Consider the following 19,728-nt stretch of genomic DNA (forward strand, 5'->3'; position numbering starts at 1 on the left):
CACCTGCTTGAACAATGATGTGTTGTTCATGCTTGCTCTTCTGCATACCTTGGTTGTTACAAGTGGTTATTTGAATTGCTGAAGCCTATCTATCAGCTTACATAATTAAGTCAGATAATTGATACAAGTAGTTGAACTGGTGTACCTAATAAAGTGGCAAATGAGCGTATATGATTACACACATTTCCATCCATGTGACTTGTAATTGCTTATCTGGATCTGGATTTCAGGAATTCTGTAACTGAAAACTAAAATTTTAATTGGCAAACAAAAATAGTGCCAGCACCTGCTGCAGGTTGGATTAAGGTCAGGAAATATACCTATTATATCTTCAATAAGAATACCTTTTTAATACAATTATATTTTAATCAAATTCAGTTTTCATTGCTTTAATATATAAGCACACCACAATCAAGAAAAGGAAGTGATGCCCTTTGAACCGATTCTGCATATATAAACACACCAAAGCTGTCAGCAAGGGCAAAGGGAAAACAGCTGTGAGACATTAACTCAAGGAATGCTTTGATCCTTACTTTGCGCTAAAAAGCTGAAATACTTACACTGGTAAAATACTTATATATGGGAGGGGGAATCCACCAAACGGCCCGCCTTAGGACAATGGAGACTATAACAAGATTCCAGGAGGGATGGAAGTATCACACCACTTTGCTGTGTGTCTATGGCTTCTTCAGCACCGTGAAACCGCTTGAGCCATTCCTCATTCCATACCTGACGGGACCGGACATGAACTTCACCACAGAACAGGTACTGCAGCAGGTCTGACTGTAGACCTCGAAATGCCCTAGAGATCTTTTAAAGAGCTTTCAGTCTTTCAGAATTTATATAAATGAAGAGTCAAAAGCAGCATTTAATCATGTCATTTTAGTCCTTTTGCATTCTCATTTAGGCTTAAACGGGACGTAAATGCAATACAATTAGGCTTACACTTGGTATAAATTTTTGTTTGAAAAAGACTTGTCACATTTTAAAATTAATTTTTTTCCATTATTGCAATTTTTACTAAAGGAAAATATTACTTAGTAATTTAAGCCATAGCTAGTTATTTCAAATTGAAGAACCTAAATAAACATTTATTAAATGTATCCCATAGAAAGAAAAAGCCTGTGGTCTTATCCTTCAGGTGAACAATCAGATATTCCCAGTGTGGACCTACTCATACCTGGTTGTGCTCCTACCTGTGTTTTTGCTGACTGATTATCTACGCTACAAACCAGTCATCGTGCTTCAGTGTGTAAACCTATGGGCAACCTCAGGCCTGTTGCTATGGTCACATGGGGTGGCTGCCATGCAGGTAATGCAATTCTTTTATGGCATGGTGACAGCGTGTGACGTTGCCTACTTTTCCTACATATACAGCGTGGTGGAGCCCCGATATTATCAGAAGGTAACAGCCTATTGTCGGAGTGTACAACTGCTGGGATATACTGTGGGGTCGGTATTGGGTCAGCTGCTGGTCAGCTTCGATCTTATGTCTTACCATGAAATCCTGATCCTGAACCTTGTCCTCATCAGCATTGCCCTAGCAACCTCCTTCCTTTTGCCCATGCCTCAGAAAAGCATGTTTTTCCACCGCCAACAAGGCAAAGAAGAGCAGATTACTCAACGTGGTGCTAGCACAAACAGTAATGATGTACAAACAATGGATATTATGAATTCAGACCAAGTTGTATCTTCTAAAAGCAGTACAGGAAAAGACAGCACCGAAGAACAGGTCCACAAGGGGAATTTCGACAGAAACAACAGAACAGAGGTCTGTGATAGTGTGACTGTTAATGATAATACTGGACATACAAGTGTTCTACTCCAACTTTGGAGAGACTTCTTGAAATGCTATTCCAGACAGCTATTGTGCTGGTCCTTGTGGTGGGCACTTGCCACCTGTGGCTACAATCAGACAGTCAACTATGTGCAGGTCCTTTGGGAGCATGTGCAGCCCTCACAGAACTTTACCATCTATAATGGTGGAGTAGAAGCTATATCCAACCTATTTGGTAAGTGTTGGTTTATTTACTATGTCTTAAAACTCAAAGCATACATTTTACATAGGCAAGTCCTAATGTTGATCCAGGTTATACCCTGTAATTACTGGTCAGGCTCAGGTAATTTTAACTTACTTCTCAGGATTAAAAGATATTCAAATTTTACAAAATTTTACAAATTCCTATGAAAAAGAAGCTTTACAAGAAAATCACTTACTTGATTCAAAGAAATAAAAAGAACAAACATGTTTAATCTATTTTATTAGCCAGGAGATACAAGTCAATCATCCCAAAATTCAGTTGAACCAAACAAAGGTTAGATAGCTTTCAACTTAGAAATTCATTCAATTAACAGTTTATTCAAGACACCTGTATATACAGGATGATGGCTGGATTAAAACTATATTTATGTATTAACCAAAATTGTTCTTATACTTTACGCAGGTGCTGCTGCAGCTTACACAGTCGGCTTCATAAATGTGAATTGGTCCACATGGGGTGAACTGGCTCTTGGGTCATTCTCAGGCTTGGGTGCAGGTGTACTCTTCCTCATGACCTTTGCAGGAAATATCTGGGTCTGCTATGCTAGTTATGTCAGCTTCAAGTTCTTATATATGCTACTTATCACAATTGCTATGTGAGTAAACCAAAACGGAGGCTTTCTAAACTTGTGCTGTGCTATGTTTAATGGGCAGTGTTATTGTAAGTGGTATTCATAGCACCCTGGGCTGTGTGTCAGATATAATTCTTAGTTGCAAAGAACAACTCAGAAACAACAGAAATACCTTCATCTTTTCTGTTGCTCTTTTCTACACCAGGTTCCAGATTGCTGCGGACTTGTCAGTAGAGAGATATGCCTTGATCTTTGGAGCCAACAATTTTTGTGCTTTGGTCCTACAGACAACCATTACTGTAGTGGTTGTGGACAGCAAAGGACTAGGCTTGAACATTATTTCACAGGTGAATATAGTTATTTCAGGACCCTTGACAACTTGCTTTACTACTGTGCTTTATCGCTGTAGTACTTGTTTGGGTTAGTGTACACTGCATGACTTCTAGCAAAGAGAATCTTGTGACCAGACATCAATGTTACTGTCTTACAGTTCATCGTATATGGAACCTATTTCTCCATCATAGCCCTCTTATTCCTTGTGAGAGGTATATACACAGTGGTGAGCAGAAGTCACACAGTACATCCACCTTGTGAGCAAGAAGCACGGCCCGAGACACCTGCCACATAACAAGCTCTGCAATTAGATGAGATGTTCATTCCTTTAGAGCAGCATGTAAATACAATCCTCCTCATGACCCAAAGCCTTTGTAGTCCTGAATGGTGGGCAACTAGAATGAAATCTGATTGAAGAACTGGCTCACTGCCCTCTAGTGGAAACCAGAGGATGCAATATTTGATATTTTATTATCATTGATTAAACTAATTACAAGGCAAATGAAAAATGCAGTATACAATACAACTAGAAATATTTCAAATTTTGCGGGGCTGTTTATCTTCCTGTTGGCATCACTCAGGTCACAATCTGTTTTTCCTCTGCACTGTGCAAGGTGGTCATGTTCAAGAGTATAAGAGTATAACACACACACACACACACACGTATTTATATATATATATATATATATATATATATATATATATATATATATAATGAACTCAAAGTGTTTCAACATATGAAAATGAATTATACAGAAATACTAAAGGATGATTCATTTAGTTAAAATTCATTTTAATATATATACACATTAACTTAAATTTATGTAACACCTGACATAAGTGGTCTTAGCCTAATAGTCTCCGAGCACCTGAGGAGCTGGACAAGCAAATGTAATGCAATATCCAGGTAAGCCCCATCCCCTTTTAGGAGGAGTGAAAGCCCTCAGGTCAGGGAACAAAAAGAGGTTGTTTATTTTTTCCTTTTACCAACAGAATACAATCTTTCTCCTTTTTAGCAATATATAGTTATGGATACCGAACTGCCTGTGTTGCATTTAGTTCACAAATTTAGTTATTCACAAATAAAGTAACTCTCTGTAGCCCACTTCCTATTTCCTGTTACATACACATGTTAGATACAAATACTGATATGCACAAAGAGTTAATTTTCTAAGAAAAAATATGTACAGGATTGCAGCATAATGAACTGGGTATTTGCAATAACTTAGTATCAGCCAGGTTTAATATACAGTTGGCTCTGTGGGTGTCAGGCCAGTTCACAGGTTAAATACAGGATGTGAAAAGACCCTTCTGCACATCATTTCCATGTTTCACTGACAGTTTCCATTGATTTCATCAGCATTGTTTTTAACTCAATACAAAATACCAGTTTTAGAAACCTTGTGTTTTAAAGCTACTTGTGAAACCAAACAGTGCAAGAGGTGTGTGTGTTGGACTTGTCACCTCCTAGTGGCCGATCTAGGAAAGTGCGCTATAAGAAAGGATTTGTGGAGGAACCACCTGTGGGGAACTGTCCTGCAGAAGCTCCTGCCTGGAGAAAAAGATTGTCATTACTTCAAAATTTGAAAAGAAAAAAAGACCATTAACCCAGAATACAGAATCAGTGATAGTCATTAGACATACAGAGTAAATGAGCCTGTATTCTTGGCTATGCCTTTAAGTACAGTTTTGGTAAGGAAATACTGTTTTATGGAACATGCTAGCAAAATGCAACTTTATGGCTTTCCCCTATATTTTAGATCTTGTCCTATATTCTGTTCTGGAATTCTACACAGCTGCTGAGGGTCCATTCATCCCACTTCAAGTGAGCAGAATGAAAGAGGTGCAGTCTGTCACACATCCACTTAACTATTACCCACATAATCATTTGAAAACAGGGAGGGAAAATCAATTGCAAATCAACCCTGAATACAGGAAAAACACAGCAGAATAAAATAAAAACATAGAGGAGGAATGGCAATCAACAAACATGGAGATAATGAATGAAGGCTCCTCACCAGGAAGGGGTTACTAGACACTCCGGGTCCTGACACTGCCTGTCCAAAGGGTGCACCCACAGGTTTGGCCTGTCCAAAGGCTGGGAAGCCTGCACCTGGCAAAAGGTTAGTATAGTGAGAGAGGGTATCCGCAGGTTTCTCCGAGCCCATGGCACACTGATGGAGGGTAATATACACACCATTGGGCTGCTGAGGGTAGGCAGGAGGCTGAGGGAAGGGTGCTTGTCCAGGGAAGGGCTGCTGGAAGGTCCCACTGAAGCTGGTGGGAAGGTTGTAAGCAGCAGTGTTCCCAAAACCAGCCGGCATGCTCATAGAGCCTGTGCCAAATGAGGCTGCAACACAGCGGTCAAAGGAGTTACGATGGCACAAGCCTGCACACGATCTACACATACATAGTTGCTGCTTTACACTACTAGTCTGGGCCAAACAATGTAAAATTTAAACCCAGTTCAAACCACAACTTTCATACCTTTTTTCCACTTTCTATAGTCAGGAATATTCTTCCACATCTCACATTGCTTGTTAGTAATGCTTCAGTACCATATCACTCTAGCAGTTAATTTACCTCAAAACTTGTCTTTCATATCCATGACAAACACATTGTGAAACAAACAAACAAGGACTTTTTGAGGCTCCCCTATGACTGTACATAAGTCTGTCAAGCAGGATGGTAAATTAGTGCATGGATTTTGTCTCGGGCAGACATTCCTCCTTGTGATGCCTCTATTATACACAAGGTGAATTTAAAGCAGTGTAAAAGTCAATTTAAGGTTAGGGTTAGGGAAATGCTTATGATGGATAGCAGTATTACTAATGTCCTTCAGCCATGTTAGTATTTAGATAAAAATAATTACAGATACACAAGGTAAATGTAATGTTTAAAGTTAATTTCATACAATTTTAAAAACATTTTAAAACTTGCCAAGATAAAGTTTTACTGACTTTAGTTCCGTTTTGGATATTTTAGAACAATCAATTGTGAAGCACATTCATAAAAAAGAAAAAAGAAGCCTCTTGCTCTCTAATGCACTGCTATGGGATTTTCAGTTCTCCTTAAATAAGCACCACTGAACTAGTATTATAACGTGGGAAGCAGGCTAGTAAGCAGGTCATCACACAATGCAAAATACAACGTTATTCACAACATGAGGTACACATCTGACATTCAAAATGCCATATGCACCACATAACTAAATGGACAGTATCAGTTTAACTGTTTCTGTATTTCAACAGATGTGAAATAACCATTTAAAATGTCAGAATATAATTTTTAATCATTAAGTATTGAAAAATGAACACTTTAGTGTTTTGTACACAGTAGATTTACCAAGAATACCACACCAGCACAAACCAACTGCATCATCACTGCTCTGCAGTGCCATCCATAGTACACTCTTTATTTTTACATAAATAAGCACTTGAACATAACTATCTTGGTCATTCTAATCATTCAACACAAAGAATTTCAATATAATTACTAAATGATTTGAATGGTTTGTCTTAGTTGGCTAATTTGTCAATATTTTGTTTCATTTGAAGTGCAAAGCCAATACTATTCTCAATTTTATCCTGAGGATTGTCTGTATGGTGTCTCTGGATCATGTGCAAATGCAATGCATACCATAATCAAAATTAAGGAACATATAATCAGAGAACATACAATATTTATTAATCATGTTAACGCACATATAAGCCCAAAAATGAAAATCAATCTTTCCCTTTACTGTCCAAAGTTAATTAACAAGTGCCAATTCTTCCCTTTCCTATAAACTAAGTATCCAGCTCAGAACCATCAGCTTCTCCTAGAAATCACAAGGCAGGTTACACCCTGGGAGGAATGGCAGCTCATCACAGGACGGTTGTGTGCACACACATAGGAAAATTATGAGATACTGTTTCATATAAACCATGGCTTTGCACTGCGGAGCTTAAGTAATACACCAAGACACCCAGGCAAACATAGAAGGAATACTGCAAACACGACCAATCCAAGGCAAGGAACTCCCATATCTGGACATTTGGATAGTTTAAATAGGTCAGTTGATACCAGAACCCAAAAACCAGTACACAGAATTTGCCACAAGGAACAGACTTCAGAAACAGAAGGAAGATGGAAGGGATGTTAAACGTAGCATTTCAGAAGATTACCCTAATGGAACTGAAATGACTCCAATCTCAAGTACACATATAAATGCATGCATGGATTTAGTCTTTTCATCCACATGAATGATTTTATTCTTGGACTCGAACAACAATCTTCCAGAGTCCGAGTCCGTAGCGTATGTCTGCACCCTGTATGCAGCTTTAGAGACTCCTGATTTCTTATAACTTCAATGTTTTTCTGCCAAGTCAGAAATTATCCAGTTTGTGTACATAAACCAAAAGGAGCTTCTGTGCAAGACACTCAGTAAAAAGCACACTGCAGAATACGAAAATTGCAACGCATCAATGACGGAGGTGGCTGGCAAAACTTTTAATTTCTATTAACATTTGGAAAGGAAACAAAGACCGGTACATAGAGAACAACTTGCTAAGACACTGGACAAGTGTCCAGCCAAAATCTGTTATTCATAGTAATTGTAAATCTGCTGATAGCTATCCAGTAAGCTAGCCAACGTCTTATAATAACAATAATCACTGTTGTATTTTCTTTTTCCAAACTTAGTCTTTGATATCACAGACATTAGCCTCCAGAGAGAGAGAGAGGGTCAGCCAGTGTTCAGCTTCCCTGGAGTAGTTATGTTTAAAGGTTTTAGGGGAGACTGGGGACAACTGTCGTACAGGGTCAGTTCATGCTAGGGTGGCATCAAATTTTTCATACTGTTATACTGTACAGACTTTATACTTTAGTATACTGTATTTTGATGGTATTTTAAAAGCAACACTATTCCAGTATTTTGAAACCTTGGGAATAAAATTGCTATACTTGCTGATGGTAAAGATTTGGAAAAATGATGCGACATCATCATGCATGTTTAAGGTATAAAAGGCTCGCAGCACTTGTATTTTTGAAAAGCAATACAGTGTTATAGTGGAGAGTCTCAATCATAATATTGTGTGTATGTTTAATAAAAAGTTGGTTAAATAAAAAAGCCCTTTAAAGGACATTTGGATTGTTTTCTGTATATTTTTGGTTCCAGAATCAATTTTAATTGTGTTAAGCAGGATAGTTGTGTTAAAATCAAATTAACAATTGGTACAGGATGCAGCACATGTTACCTTTGTATCTCATAAGCTGAAAATGATTTCAAAATTTTTAAAATAATATATTAATTTTAAATAAATTATTCAGATTCAAAGTCTATAATTTAAGTTGTGTATTTCCTGGACTCAGCCACTCAGCTCCAGTACTGGCCTTATTTCTGACTTTCCCCCCATTGAACTGGAGAGGTTTCTCAATATATGTGCTTAACCATACTTGCGTTCTTATATACCCATTTTACACCATCTTCCATTATGATAGACCAGTTCCAATACTAACAACAGAAGTACAGAGGATGGTAAAAATCACCGGATGTCATTCTTGCCTTGGTTGCATCCTTGGCAAATTATAACCATTTTATGATTCACTGTGTCCTAAGTTCATTCTTGAGAGGCATGTTAACAAGATTGGTCTTGCCGTGACAAGAAGTACGATTCTGCGTTCCTGGTATCGAGAAACACTCTTGGTGGTACAATAAAACCTCGGATTGCGAGTAACTTGGTTTGCAAGTGTTTTGAAAGACGAGTATTACGTATACGCTTTGTCTGCCAAAGGCCATGTAATCACAACTGAGGCGATGGTTCTTCTCTCTTTCGCTACGGGATTGTGGATAATTGTCTTCCATGCTTGGTCTCCGTCAGTGTGCCTCACTCGTAAAGTCAAAATTTAGTAGAAAAGCACCACCTGAACAAGGGTGATGAATCTGTTTAACGAAAATGCAATGTCCACATTTGCGCAAAATCGAAAAGGAGGCAAAAGTGGCTGTCATTGGTTCCTTGTTAAAGTCGCACAAAAAGAAAAAGATTCCAGTGAGCCAACCGATAGCAGTGATTCCGTTAGTTATAGTGAAAGTCGTCCTACAAAATAACCCCCTTCTCCTCTCTCTCGTGTCCTTCAAACCGTCCACGATTTTTTCAAAGGTAAAGTGCAGGTTCATTTGTTTTATGTATTTTTACTTTATATTTTGTATTAATTATTTTTATATGAGTATTTTTCAGTTGTAGAATGAATCATCTGTGTTTCCATTCTCTCTAATGGGAAAATTCGCTTTGATTATACGAGTACTTTGGATTACAAGCACGTTTCCAGAATGAATTATGCTTTTACTGTATTGAGAAACACTCTTGGTCTTGGTTGGAACTTAATTTTTTTAAAGATAGTCAAGTACCAATCAACACCCTAAGGTAGACTCAAAGACAGCACTGAGGGAAGGTATCAGTGTGCTTTGCATTTCAGCCAACCAGAAAATACTAAAGCAGAATTATACAGGTTAAAAGACCAAGTGCAAATATAAATCGGAGATCAAAATTATAGAACAACCTACAATTTCCTAATTTTCAAAATCACTGCTTATATCTATTTGAAGTTATCCAATCTGGAACAGAAGGGCAGTTTTTAAAGCATATTTCATAATTTAAATATATTCTGAAGCACAATATAAAAACACTTGGTGCTATGTACGCAATGTCTGTCACGCATCTCCATTAGATATTATACCGGCAGTCAAGCAGTTTGTGGGATTAGTAGCTAGCCTGAATATAAAACAGTGGTATTGTGATGAAGGACAGTGAATATTCAATGCTTAATAAAATGAGTACGAAGGCAGCGACACATTTTTCATCAATATTAGGCATTTTAAGAAAAACTTTTTTTCAAATTATCCCAGGGTACCAACACTCACACATCAGGTATGACTTGCACTTTCTGAATCTCACAATCAGACAAGAAATCTTACAGCAAACCTATATTATTCCATTAAAAGACTAAAAATAGCTGCATCAAAGGTGTTGGGGTAGTTTGCAAACCATACAGACTATGTATAAGTGAATAAAACTATTACATACATGTAAATGTGTGTGCAGACTTGTCTCGAAATGAAAATCTCAGGCCACCTAGCAGACCAAAGTTGGTGACACTGATTATCCGTGGTAAAATACTGCACAATGAAGTATTTTAAAATAATATTGCTAATAAAAAATATTCCTTTTTATGCTTGTGATTTTAAAAATTATTCATTAGCACAGACATGGCCTGAGGGAACGATGCTTGGTTTCAGTAGCAAAAAAGTCTGTATCAGTTTAATAACCACTATTAGATATTTGAAATAATATGGTAGTGATTACAGTTACGTGTTTAACAGGCTGATGGGTATACTCACAGTTTGCCAATGTGTCTTTTCGGCTCTTGATTGAAATATTTGAAATATTAAAAAAATTGTAAAATACATTTTACAGTGTACAAATTCACTTCATTATAGATCTTAATCTACATTAATAACCCAGTTTTAACTGGACCATAGGCTACTGACCTTTGCTCCAATTGTTCCGAGGCTACTAGCCTCATTTCAATTTAAGTCCAAAGTATGTTTTAAACTGAGATATGTCCATTAAAGCTATGAACAGAATCGGTGACAAAGGGCAGCCCAGACGGAGTCCAACCCTCACTGGAAACAAGTCCGACTTATTGCTGCACATGCGGACCAGGCTCTGGCACCGGTCATACAGGGACCGAACCGCCCTTAAAAGGAAGCCCGGTACCCCATACTCCCGGAGCACTCCCCACTGGACTCCCCGAGGGACACGGTCGAATGCCCTCTCCAAGTCCACAAAACACATGTAGACTGGTCGGGCAAACTCACATGAACCCTCCAAAACCCTGCTGAGAGTATAGAGCTGGTCCACTGTTCCACGGCCAGGGCGAAAACCACACTGCTCCTCCTGAATCCAAGGTTCGACAATCCGGTGGACCCTCCTCTCCAGGACCCCCGAATAGACCTTACCAGGGAGGCTGAGGAGTGTGATCCCCCTATAGTTGGAGCACATCCTCCGGTCCCCTTTCCTAAAGAGAGGGACCACCACCCCGGTCTGCCAGTCCAGAGGCACTGCCCCCGATGTCCACGCGATGCACAATGGAGATGCGTGTCAGCCAGGACAGCCCCACAGCATCCAGAGGCTTGAGGAACTCCGGGCGAATCTCATCCACCCCCGGGGCCCGGCCACCGAGGAGCTTTTTGACCACCTCAGTGACCTCCGCCCCAGAAATAGGCGAGTCCACCCCCAAGTCCCCACACTCTGCTTCCATATCGGAAGGCGTGTCGGTGGGATTGAGGAGGTCTTCGAAGTACTCCTTCCACCGACCCAAGACGTCCCGAGTTGAGGTCAGCAGCGCACCATCCCCACCATAAATAGTGTTGATGCTGCACCGCTTTCCCGCCTGGAGCCACCGGATGGTGGACCAGAATCTCCTCGAAGCCGTCCGGAAGTCGTTCTCCATGGCCTCGCCAACCTCCTCCCACATCCGAGTTTTTGCCTCAGCAACCGCCAAAGCTGCATCTCGCTTGGCCTGCCGGTAGCTGTCAGCTGCGTCTGGAGTCCCACAGGCCAAAAAGGCCCGATAGGACTCCTTCTTCAGCTTGACGGCATCCCTTAAAACCGCTGTCCACCAGCGGGTTCGGGGATTGCTGCCGCGACAGGCACCGACCACCTTACGGCCGCAGCTCCGGTCAGCTGCCTTCACAATGGAGACACGGAACATGGCCCATTCGGACTCAATGTCCCCCCCTCCCCTGGGATATGGGAGAAGTTCTGCCGGAGGTATGAGTTGAAACTCTCCCTGACAGGGGATTCCGCCAGACGTTCCCAGCAGACCCTCACTAGGTAGTGATCGGTTGACAGCTCCGCCCCTCTGTTCACCCGAGTGTCCAAGACATGCCGCCGCAAGTCCGACAACACGACTACAAAGTCGATCATCGAACTGCGGCCTAGGGTGTCCTGGTGCCAAGTGCACATATGGACACCTTTATGCCTGAACATGGTGTTCATTATGGACAATCCATGACGAGCACAGAAGTCCAATAACAAAACACCGCTCGGGTTCAGATCGGGGGGGGCGTTCCTCCTAATCACGCCCCTCCAGGTCTCACTGTCATTGCCCACGTGAGCATTGAAGTCCCCCAGCAGAACAAGAGAGTCCCCAGGAGGAGCGCTCTCCAACACCCCTTCCAATGACTCCAAAAAGGGTGGGTATTCTGAACTGCTGTTTGGCGCATAAGCGCAAACAACAGTCAGAACCCGTCCCCCCACCCGAAGGCGAAGGGAGGCTACCCTCTCGTCCACTGTGGTAAACCCCAATGTACAGGCACCCAGCCTGGGGGCAATAAGTATGCCCACGCCCGCTCGGAGCCTCTCCCCGCGGGCAACTCCAGAGTGGAAAAGGGTCCAACCCCCCCTCAAGGAGACTGGTTCCCAAGCCGTGCGTCGAGGTGAGTCCGACTATATCTAGCCGGAACTTCACAACCTCGCGCACCAGCTCAGGCTCCTTCCCCATCAGAGAGGTGACATTCCATGTCCCTAGAGCTAGCTTCTGTAGCCGAGGATCGGACCACCAAGGTCCCTGCCTTTGGCCGCCGCCCAGATCACATCGTACCCGATCCCTATGGCCCCTCCAATGGGTGGTGAGCCAAAACAGTAACAATGCATTAAATAGTGATGAGAAAAAAAAGGAAATGGTAACAGGAGGATTCAGATTTAAATGTACGGAACTGAGGAAATTCTTGAGTGAATGAACATTTAAAAATTGAAAACTGCTGATAAGAGGGTACAGAAAATAAAACCATTTGATGGTATATTGGGTTGACAAAGGAGCATCGTACTTCTGTTAAAAGACATAACCCAAAAGATTAGAATATTTTTTATTAGCAGTATTATTTTAAAATACTTCATTGTGCAGTATTTTACCAAGGATAATCAAGTGTCGCCAATTTTGGTCTGCTGGCTGGCCTAACATTTTGTTAGAAGATGTGGATAATGTGAACAGAATAATGTGAAAAATTACTTTGGGGAATCGGTTAAGTACTGCAGCTTGAATCGGTTCAACAGTGCAGTTGGAATTGCTTGCCAGTTCAGTGCTGAACAGGGTAAGGATCTATCTCTGCATACAGTGTATCACCGTTTAAGCCAATTTGGACTGAAAGTTCACTCTGCAGTGACCAAGCCTCTAATCAGCAGAAAGAGTCAAAAGGCGACAAACATTGCTGAGAAGCATGTTGTGTAGACAGAGAACTGGTCTAGAATTGACTTTAGAGAGCAAGTTTAATTCATTTGGGTCCGATGGGAGACATTATGTTTGGTGTCAAACTGGGGAAAGACTGTGCATAAAGAAGTTAGTTAAATTAGGAGGAGAAATAATCATGGATTGGGGGATGTTTTTTGCAGCAGGAGTTGGGCCTTTTGTAGTTGCATAGCAAGGTGACTGCAAATGTTTATCAGAACCTCTTGCAGCAACATGTGGTTCCTTCCCTGTGAATATCTCCCAATCAGCCTGCAATTTTCATACAGGCCAATGTCTCCTGTCACACTGCAAAACAGCTAAAGCAGTTTCTTGAAGCTAGCAACATTGAAATAATGAAATGGCCAGCCCAGAGTCCAGACCCGATACAGAATCTCTGGAAAATCCTTGACGACCAAGTTATAGCTAAGGAACCCACTACAGTCACCGAACTGTGGAACAGACTAGAAGATCAAACCAGAGCAGTGTGAGAAACTAGTGATCTCCTGAGGGTGTAGATGGGCTGAAGTCATTCAAATAGAGGGTCTCTACACTTCCTACTAATGATTGAAAGCTGTTACTCTTCAAAAACTTAGGCATAATCTTTTTTTGTGCTACAAAGGTTACTATAATTCTGACCACTATGTTTCTAAAAAATAAAGACTTTTGTTGAAGTGCCTTGATTATTTTGTAAAACATACTAGTATAACAGTCCTTCAAATTCTGAGCAATGAAGGTTAACGATATTTCAGGAAAATCACGTGCTCATATATTTTTCTCTAATTTCGATTTCAACTGCAAAAATAAACCAGGTATCCAGCAAAAATATTTTGTGTACCAAAAGCAACTGTCTGGTACAAGGTACAATAAAACACCTCACTAATGGAAATCAACTTGGAACACCAAGAAATACTAATATAGTGGATAATCTAAAACATTCTAAGACGTGAAGGGAAAACCCTTGACAACCCCACATACATAAACCAGCAGCTACAACAGAACTAAGCCTATACCCTGCAAAACATCAGTGCGTGCACTATCAAGATACAAATGAGTAGTATACCATAGGAACAGTATAGAAGGATGGCAATGGTGTTTTGATGCATTTTGATGCATTGTCAGTGGTGTAGTACTTGGAGCATGTAAATGAAAGCAAGTCAAGAAGGGTTTTTTTTGTCATACCAATCAATTCAGTACACTGCATAGCGGTGCTGTGAAATAACACTATAAAAGAAAAAAAAATAAAACAGTATACAGAAAAATGGATATCACTGGATGTGACTCATACACATTGAAAGCAAAATGGTTGTGAGCAGCCCGCTGTCAGGTTAGGAGGAAATCGCTATTTATTTATTTTTCAAATGTCACGAAACATTGATTTCTTTATTTCTGGCTGGGTGCCAGAACATCACAGGACAAAAGTGTGGACAAAACATTTCGGGGGATTTGTGGTAAAGTACAAGTATAAAGAGAAAACACACAGATGTTGGACCGCCAGAATAGGCAAAACTACTGTGTCTATTCATGTTCATTAAATTACCATTAATATGGAGAATTCTTTTAATATCTTTTGTTCCTGTAGCTGCTAAATACACTCATTGTTAAAGCCATAAAGTTGCCTGCCTGCAGCCTCCATTTACACTGAGTGTCTGAGAAAATGTAAAAAAATCTGGGTTTATTCTATATGGATTGAGGGTGCCAGTGTGTGTTCCTGTGCATTCGGCTTATGGAGAGTTGGGACACTAAATAAAATAATTTGTGAACTGAAATAAAAATGAAAAATATGTTTACAAAAAAAATTTTATTAGTGCTACACTACAAACATCTTTTTACCTTCTTTGTCCACGATATATACTCTTTTAAAAGAGGTTGTGGTTGCCAAGCTGTCCTTTTCTTCAACTCCACTTCAGTGTTTATTGTTTCCATGATTTACCAAAACTGTAGCATGGGGCACTCCAGGTTTAAGATTAAGCATAAGAATACAACAAATTCATACAAATTAACTTAATACGCATCTCAATAATATTTTAAGCATACTACCAATTTTCTTTCAGAATTGTGGGCGAAAATGTCTGCATTCTGCCGAAAACAAGGGTCCATTATCTAAAGCCCCGCAATGACATACAGTTTCTTGTTGTTAAAATAAATTTAAGTATAACTGTCTATTTCATTTTCTGGAGGAAAATTAATTGTTTAGATTATACAACCAATCGGTAAAATAGTCAGTAGATTAACCCAGAGAAAAATTGTCATTAGTGGCAGCCCCAGAAACTATTCACCGTTATAGCGGATGACGGCATTTGCTTGTTGTGTCACATGCAGCCTTCCTATAACACAATTACAATTGGCTACATTTTGCAATGGTTCTGGAAATTTTATCGAGCAACGAAAAGTAAAATAAAAAGCAAATTAGGGCTGCAACGATTCATCGAACAACTTTGAAAATGACAAACAAATCCTCGATGCAAATTCTTTGCTTCGATGTTTCATTTAATCCACACAACTATAGACTGCTCACTGATCATGATGTTTCACAAAGATGATTATTAGTGTTGCACAGTGTGCTTATGCTGCATTTTGTGTAGCGGAGAAGTAGAAAAAACAGAGTGGCGACACTCCCATAGGGGCCTATTGTAAAAAACTTCCCAGTCATGGGTATGGTGAATACAGATACTCCTCTACTTATGAACTTTCAACTTAGGAACTTTCAGACATACAAAGAAAGACGATTGTACAAATTGTGTTCATTGGGCTCCCATTTCCTGTCTGCAACATCAAATTCTTTTTTTCTGTACAACAATTCTGCCTAGTATGACTTCTGGCAGCTACTCCCTGCATGTAGCAGCATAACGTGCGTACTCCCAGCATCCTTGTTCTTTGTACTTGCGCATACCAGTAAAATGATGTTGAATAAGGACTTACGAACATTTCAAGTTACGAACGGCCGTTTGGAACATATCTCGTTCATAAGTAGAGGAGCGTCTGTAGTTCCAAACATTGACATTCACAACATAGAATCACGTTCATTTCCATTGCTTACCTAGCACTTTATGCGGTATGTTGATAAAATAACAGATGTTTTTTAGCTGTCATTAATAAACTAAATATAATTTTGTTTTTATAAGTGCCCAGCATTATCTGTTAATGTTTAACATAATTAATAATTATGATCGAAGGTACCTTAACAGCTACTGAGGCTAACGTTCCCATTTCACTGATGAGTTTATCAATTACTATTGATGCAAGGTAATGTTACATATTAAGTTGTTCTGGATATCCACAGCTTCAGAGTTACAATTAGCTGCACTGCAACCATGTTAATACACCTGATGAAAATATCAATTTACAGCTCTCCTCACATGGTTCAGTGTGAATTTACTACCTGATTTATTGCAAAATAGTTTAAATTATTGTGTGGTAATTTATTTGCCAAAAAAAAGTCGCAGTAAAGTCTCTGTATTTTTATGTGTGCTTTTTAAGTGCTGCATTTGTAAACAACATGCAAACAAAAAGTATTTTACCCCACATTACTTTGTCCCTCTCATGTTGAATTACTTAGAATTTAATTGGAATAAAATAAAAACTTCTGTTTGTCCATAATGACCTATTTTTTTACCCTTATTACCCCCCCCCCAGACTTTGTCCCTCAAGTGCAATGTGTAAATGGGACATTACATACAGTAGTAATTTTTGCAATATGCCCAATTTGCCCTATTTAGCTTGTTTCGTGGATAAAGAATGACAATGTATTTTGATCACTGGACTCTTGTGAGGTTGGTGGTTTCTATGACTTCTTCATTGCAAATAACATCAGTGTGATAAACTGCAATTTCAAAACTCTTCACCTGATGTGTAAGCGAAAAACAGACTACCCTAAGGACCCTAATCAATTCAGATCCACAGGGCTAGAACAGAAATAAAAATCTTACTGTTAAAATATTAGTGGAACAGAATATACATCTTACGCAGTACCATGCAACTAATATCCACAACAACCACACATATAAAATATTACAAAACAAAACAAAACAGACAGAAAGCAGCATGTACTATACCTGTAGTATATCAATATCTGCATTTCTCACAAACACTAAAGCCAGTGTACTCAGTAACACAAATGGGTCTTACATAACATGACACACAGTTAATATCAGGGAAAGAAAATATTAAAATATAAACAAACATACAGACAAACAGCCAGACACAGCCTATTCTTTAGGCCTTCAATGTGTTAATGGATAAAGGGCACATACTACATTAGCAGTAGTTTAAAACAGTAAAACGCTGGTAAAACAAAACAGACAGAGGTCCATAAGTGACAAATAAAAGAAGAACCCTTGTGAGCCTGAGCCTGTAGGGTGGAAGTGGCCCACATAGTCCCTGCAGTCCCAGTGGAGCAGTTTCTAGGGCACTGGTATTGCTCTACAGTGAGTAGATGTAGTACCTGTACCCACAAGAATGCTGTACCAGCGACAGTACACCTACTTAATCAGTTTACTATTACCTTGTCTCAACAACACTGCTGCACCAGTAATGTTTTAGTAGATTACAGGGCATTGCTAAACTTATGAAAAACAGGCAGCACAAAGATGCACCATCTACACTGGCATCATGATCACAAGAAGCATACGACCACAACTGGAACACTAAAAAGTAGAAGAAAATAAAGCAACATTTTTTAAATGTAAAGGAAACACTACTACCCCATGTCTTGCAAGCACGTAATAATTTCCTTGTCAGAGTGCAATTTTTTATTGCTTTATATCCAAGTTGTTTTTAACGGTGACAGAGTAGCAATAGAATAATTATCAAGCCTTACTGCCTAATAGATCTACGACTCTCCCCCAGTGGAATATAAGCACAGTCACAAGGAGTGAGGATGTGGTCGTCTTCTTTCAGGGACAGCTGCTCGTGAGCATGGGAGTACTGAAGTGCACAGAGAGGCTGGGCTTGCAGTATAAATGAATTTAATATGAAATTCTTTTTAAATCATTTGTTGATTTTAATTATACCCGTTTCCTGCCTGATGTTCTGTATCTGTGCAAGCTGCTCACCACAATAAGTAACAATAAGTAAATTTTACTCAACAATAAGTAACTTATACTATTATAAGATCATTACTGTTACACTGCTCCACAGCCTAAATTTTGTTTAAACAGATATTTTTATATTTACTTTTGCCTCATTTTTTTGTTCAATGATAAGTTAAATCCACCACTGAAGGAGAATATCTATGAAGCTCTTATTAATGTAGCCTCACTACTATTATTTAGCAGAAGTGTCGACTCAAACAGGGGCTCAGCATTTGAAATATTACTGTTAACCTTTACTCAACTATAACACCTTGCAATAACCCAAATTCTTATCTTATTCTCAACCTTAAATAAACAGTGCATTGAAACAAGTGCTTGAAAAGAACATCCATGCTCAAGGTAGCTGTACCGGGTTCAGAAGTCAAAACACACATCGTTTGCAATAAAGGAAATGAGAGGTCAAAATGAGTTCAAGAAGCAGTGCGACACCAAGCCACAAAGAGGCAAAAACAGGAAAAAGATGGGGCCAAGGAGTAACCTACCAAAATGTGCCTGAGGGAAGGCCTGCCCGTGCAGGGTTCCAAACAAGCCTTGTCCAGCATGACGAGAACAACCAGATAGAACTGTCAGTCTAAGACAGACTTCCTCTACTTTTCAAGCACACACACTGACACACTGTGACCGGTCATTAATTAGGGTCAATTTTAGAAGGCAACCACTTTTCTGATACTTCCTTGTGAAAATAAGTACCATCAGCAGACAGAATATTATATCATCATAATTGTGTAAAATTCAGAATTTGTTTCACTTTAAATTACTTTACCCTATACCACAGAGTTTATGGGAAACACAGCAACGCAGTTGTGAAGAGTTTCAAGATGAAAGCATTGGCTTTCAATTCGGCCTGCTAATATTAATGGATATAGGCAAAAATGAACTAAAAGCTGTTTCTTGATATTTGCACCAATATGGTTCCATAGTTAAGTAGTGCTTCAATGTCACAAGCTCCTACTATCCCATCACACCCCACACAACCCCCTCAACCAAACACTCATTCCCACCGACTCCACCTGTGGCTGCCACAGCTGCTGCTCTGCCATTGGTCTGGAACGGATTGGTTGGGGCGGTTGCTGGGGCAACCGGAGCAGCAACAAAGGGATTTGTTGATGGAGCTGCTAAAAACAATACAAGAAAAGCAGTGATCAGTTTTGAAAGTAAACTATAGAAGAAAAAAATTTGCATGTAATTATTAGCGCAGTTATGTAGATGTCAAATAACTTCAGTACACCTGCCTTCCATCTACTAATCCAAAGAAAAAGGCAAAAATAAAAGGAGGCATTTACTCACCTCCAAAACCCTGGGGCATACTGGGGATCACCTGCTGTACCTGGGCTGGAGTAACCCCTGTCACAGCACCAAAGACACTGCTGAGGAAGAGGAGAGCACAGTGACTGTTTTTCAGACAAACAGACCAGCAGTTCAG

At 39.7% G+C, this 19,728-nt stretch overlaps 2 protein-coding genes across 16 annotated transcripts in view; one reads left to right on the forward strand and one right to left on the reverse strand.

The window, feature by feature from the left end:
- The first annotated feature begins 501 nt into the window (after positions 1–501).
- On the forward strand, positions 502–3,241 carry slc19a3a (solute carrier family 19 member 3a). The gene is made up of 5 exons (XM_048982428.1): positions 502–765; positions 1,142–2,012; positions 2,445–2,637; positions 2,819–2,960; positions 3,104–3,241. The coding sequence occupies exons 1-5, from the start codon at positions 580–582 to the stop codon at positions 3,239–3,241; spliced, it is 1,530 nt and encodes a 509-aa protein (XP_048838385.1). The 5' UTR covers positions 502–579.
- agfg1a (ArfGAP with FG repeats 1a) overlaps positions 2,245–19,728 on the reverse strand; it is a 53,935-nt gene continuing 36,451 nt past the window's right edge. For 4 of the 15 annotated variants that reach the window (XM_048982396.1, XM_048982381.1, XM_048982393.1 and 1 more), the window contains 6 exons: positions 19,593–19,672; positions 19,307–19,420; positions 18,788–18,835; positions 5,144–5,296; positions 4,965–5,059; positions 2,245–4,498 (listed from right to left, as the gene is read on the reverse strand). In XM_048982396.1, coding sequence (XP_048838353.1) covers positions 4,439–4,498; positions 4,965–5,059; positions 5,144–5,296; positions 18,788–18,835; positions 19,307–19,420; positions 19,593–19,672 — 550 coding nt within the window. In that variant the 3' untranslated portion in view covers positions 2,245–4,438. The remainder of the gene's footprint in view (positions 4,499–4,964; positions 5,060–5,143; positions 5,297–18,787; positions 18,836–19,306; positions 19,421–19,592; positions 19,673–19,728) is intronic. The other 11 variants (XM_048982394.1, XM_048982387.1, XM_048982385.1 and 8 more) reach the window with 10 other exon arrangements.

Source organism: Brienomyrus brachyistius, chromosome 17 (assembly GCF_023856365.1).
Source record: "Brienomyrus brachyistius isolate T26 chromosome 17, BBRACH_0.4, whole genome shotgun sequence".
Lineage (NCBI taxonomy): Eukaryota > Metazoa > Chordata > Actinopteri > Osteoglossiformes > Mormyridae > Brienomyrus > Brienomyrus brachyistius.

Coding starts and splice junctions, on each gene's coding strand:
- slc19a3a (XM_048982428.1), top strand. CDS start 580: ATGGGAGGGGGAATCCACCAAACGGCCCGCCTTAGGACAATGGAGACT. Junction 2,013..2,444: donor AGCTATATCCAACCTATTTG/GTAAGTGTTGGT, acceptor TACTTTACGCAG/GTGCTGCTGCAGCTTACACA. Junction 2,961..3,103: donor GCTTGAACATTATTTCACAG/GTGAATATAGTT, acceptor ACTGTCTTACAG/TTCATCGTATATGGAACCTA.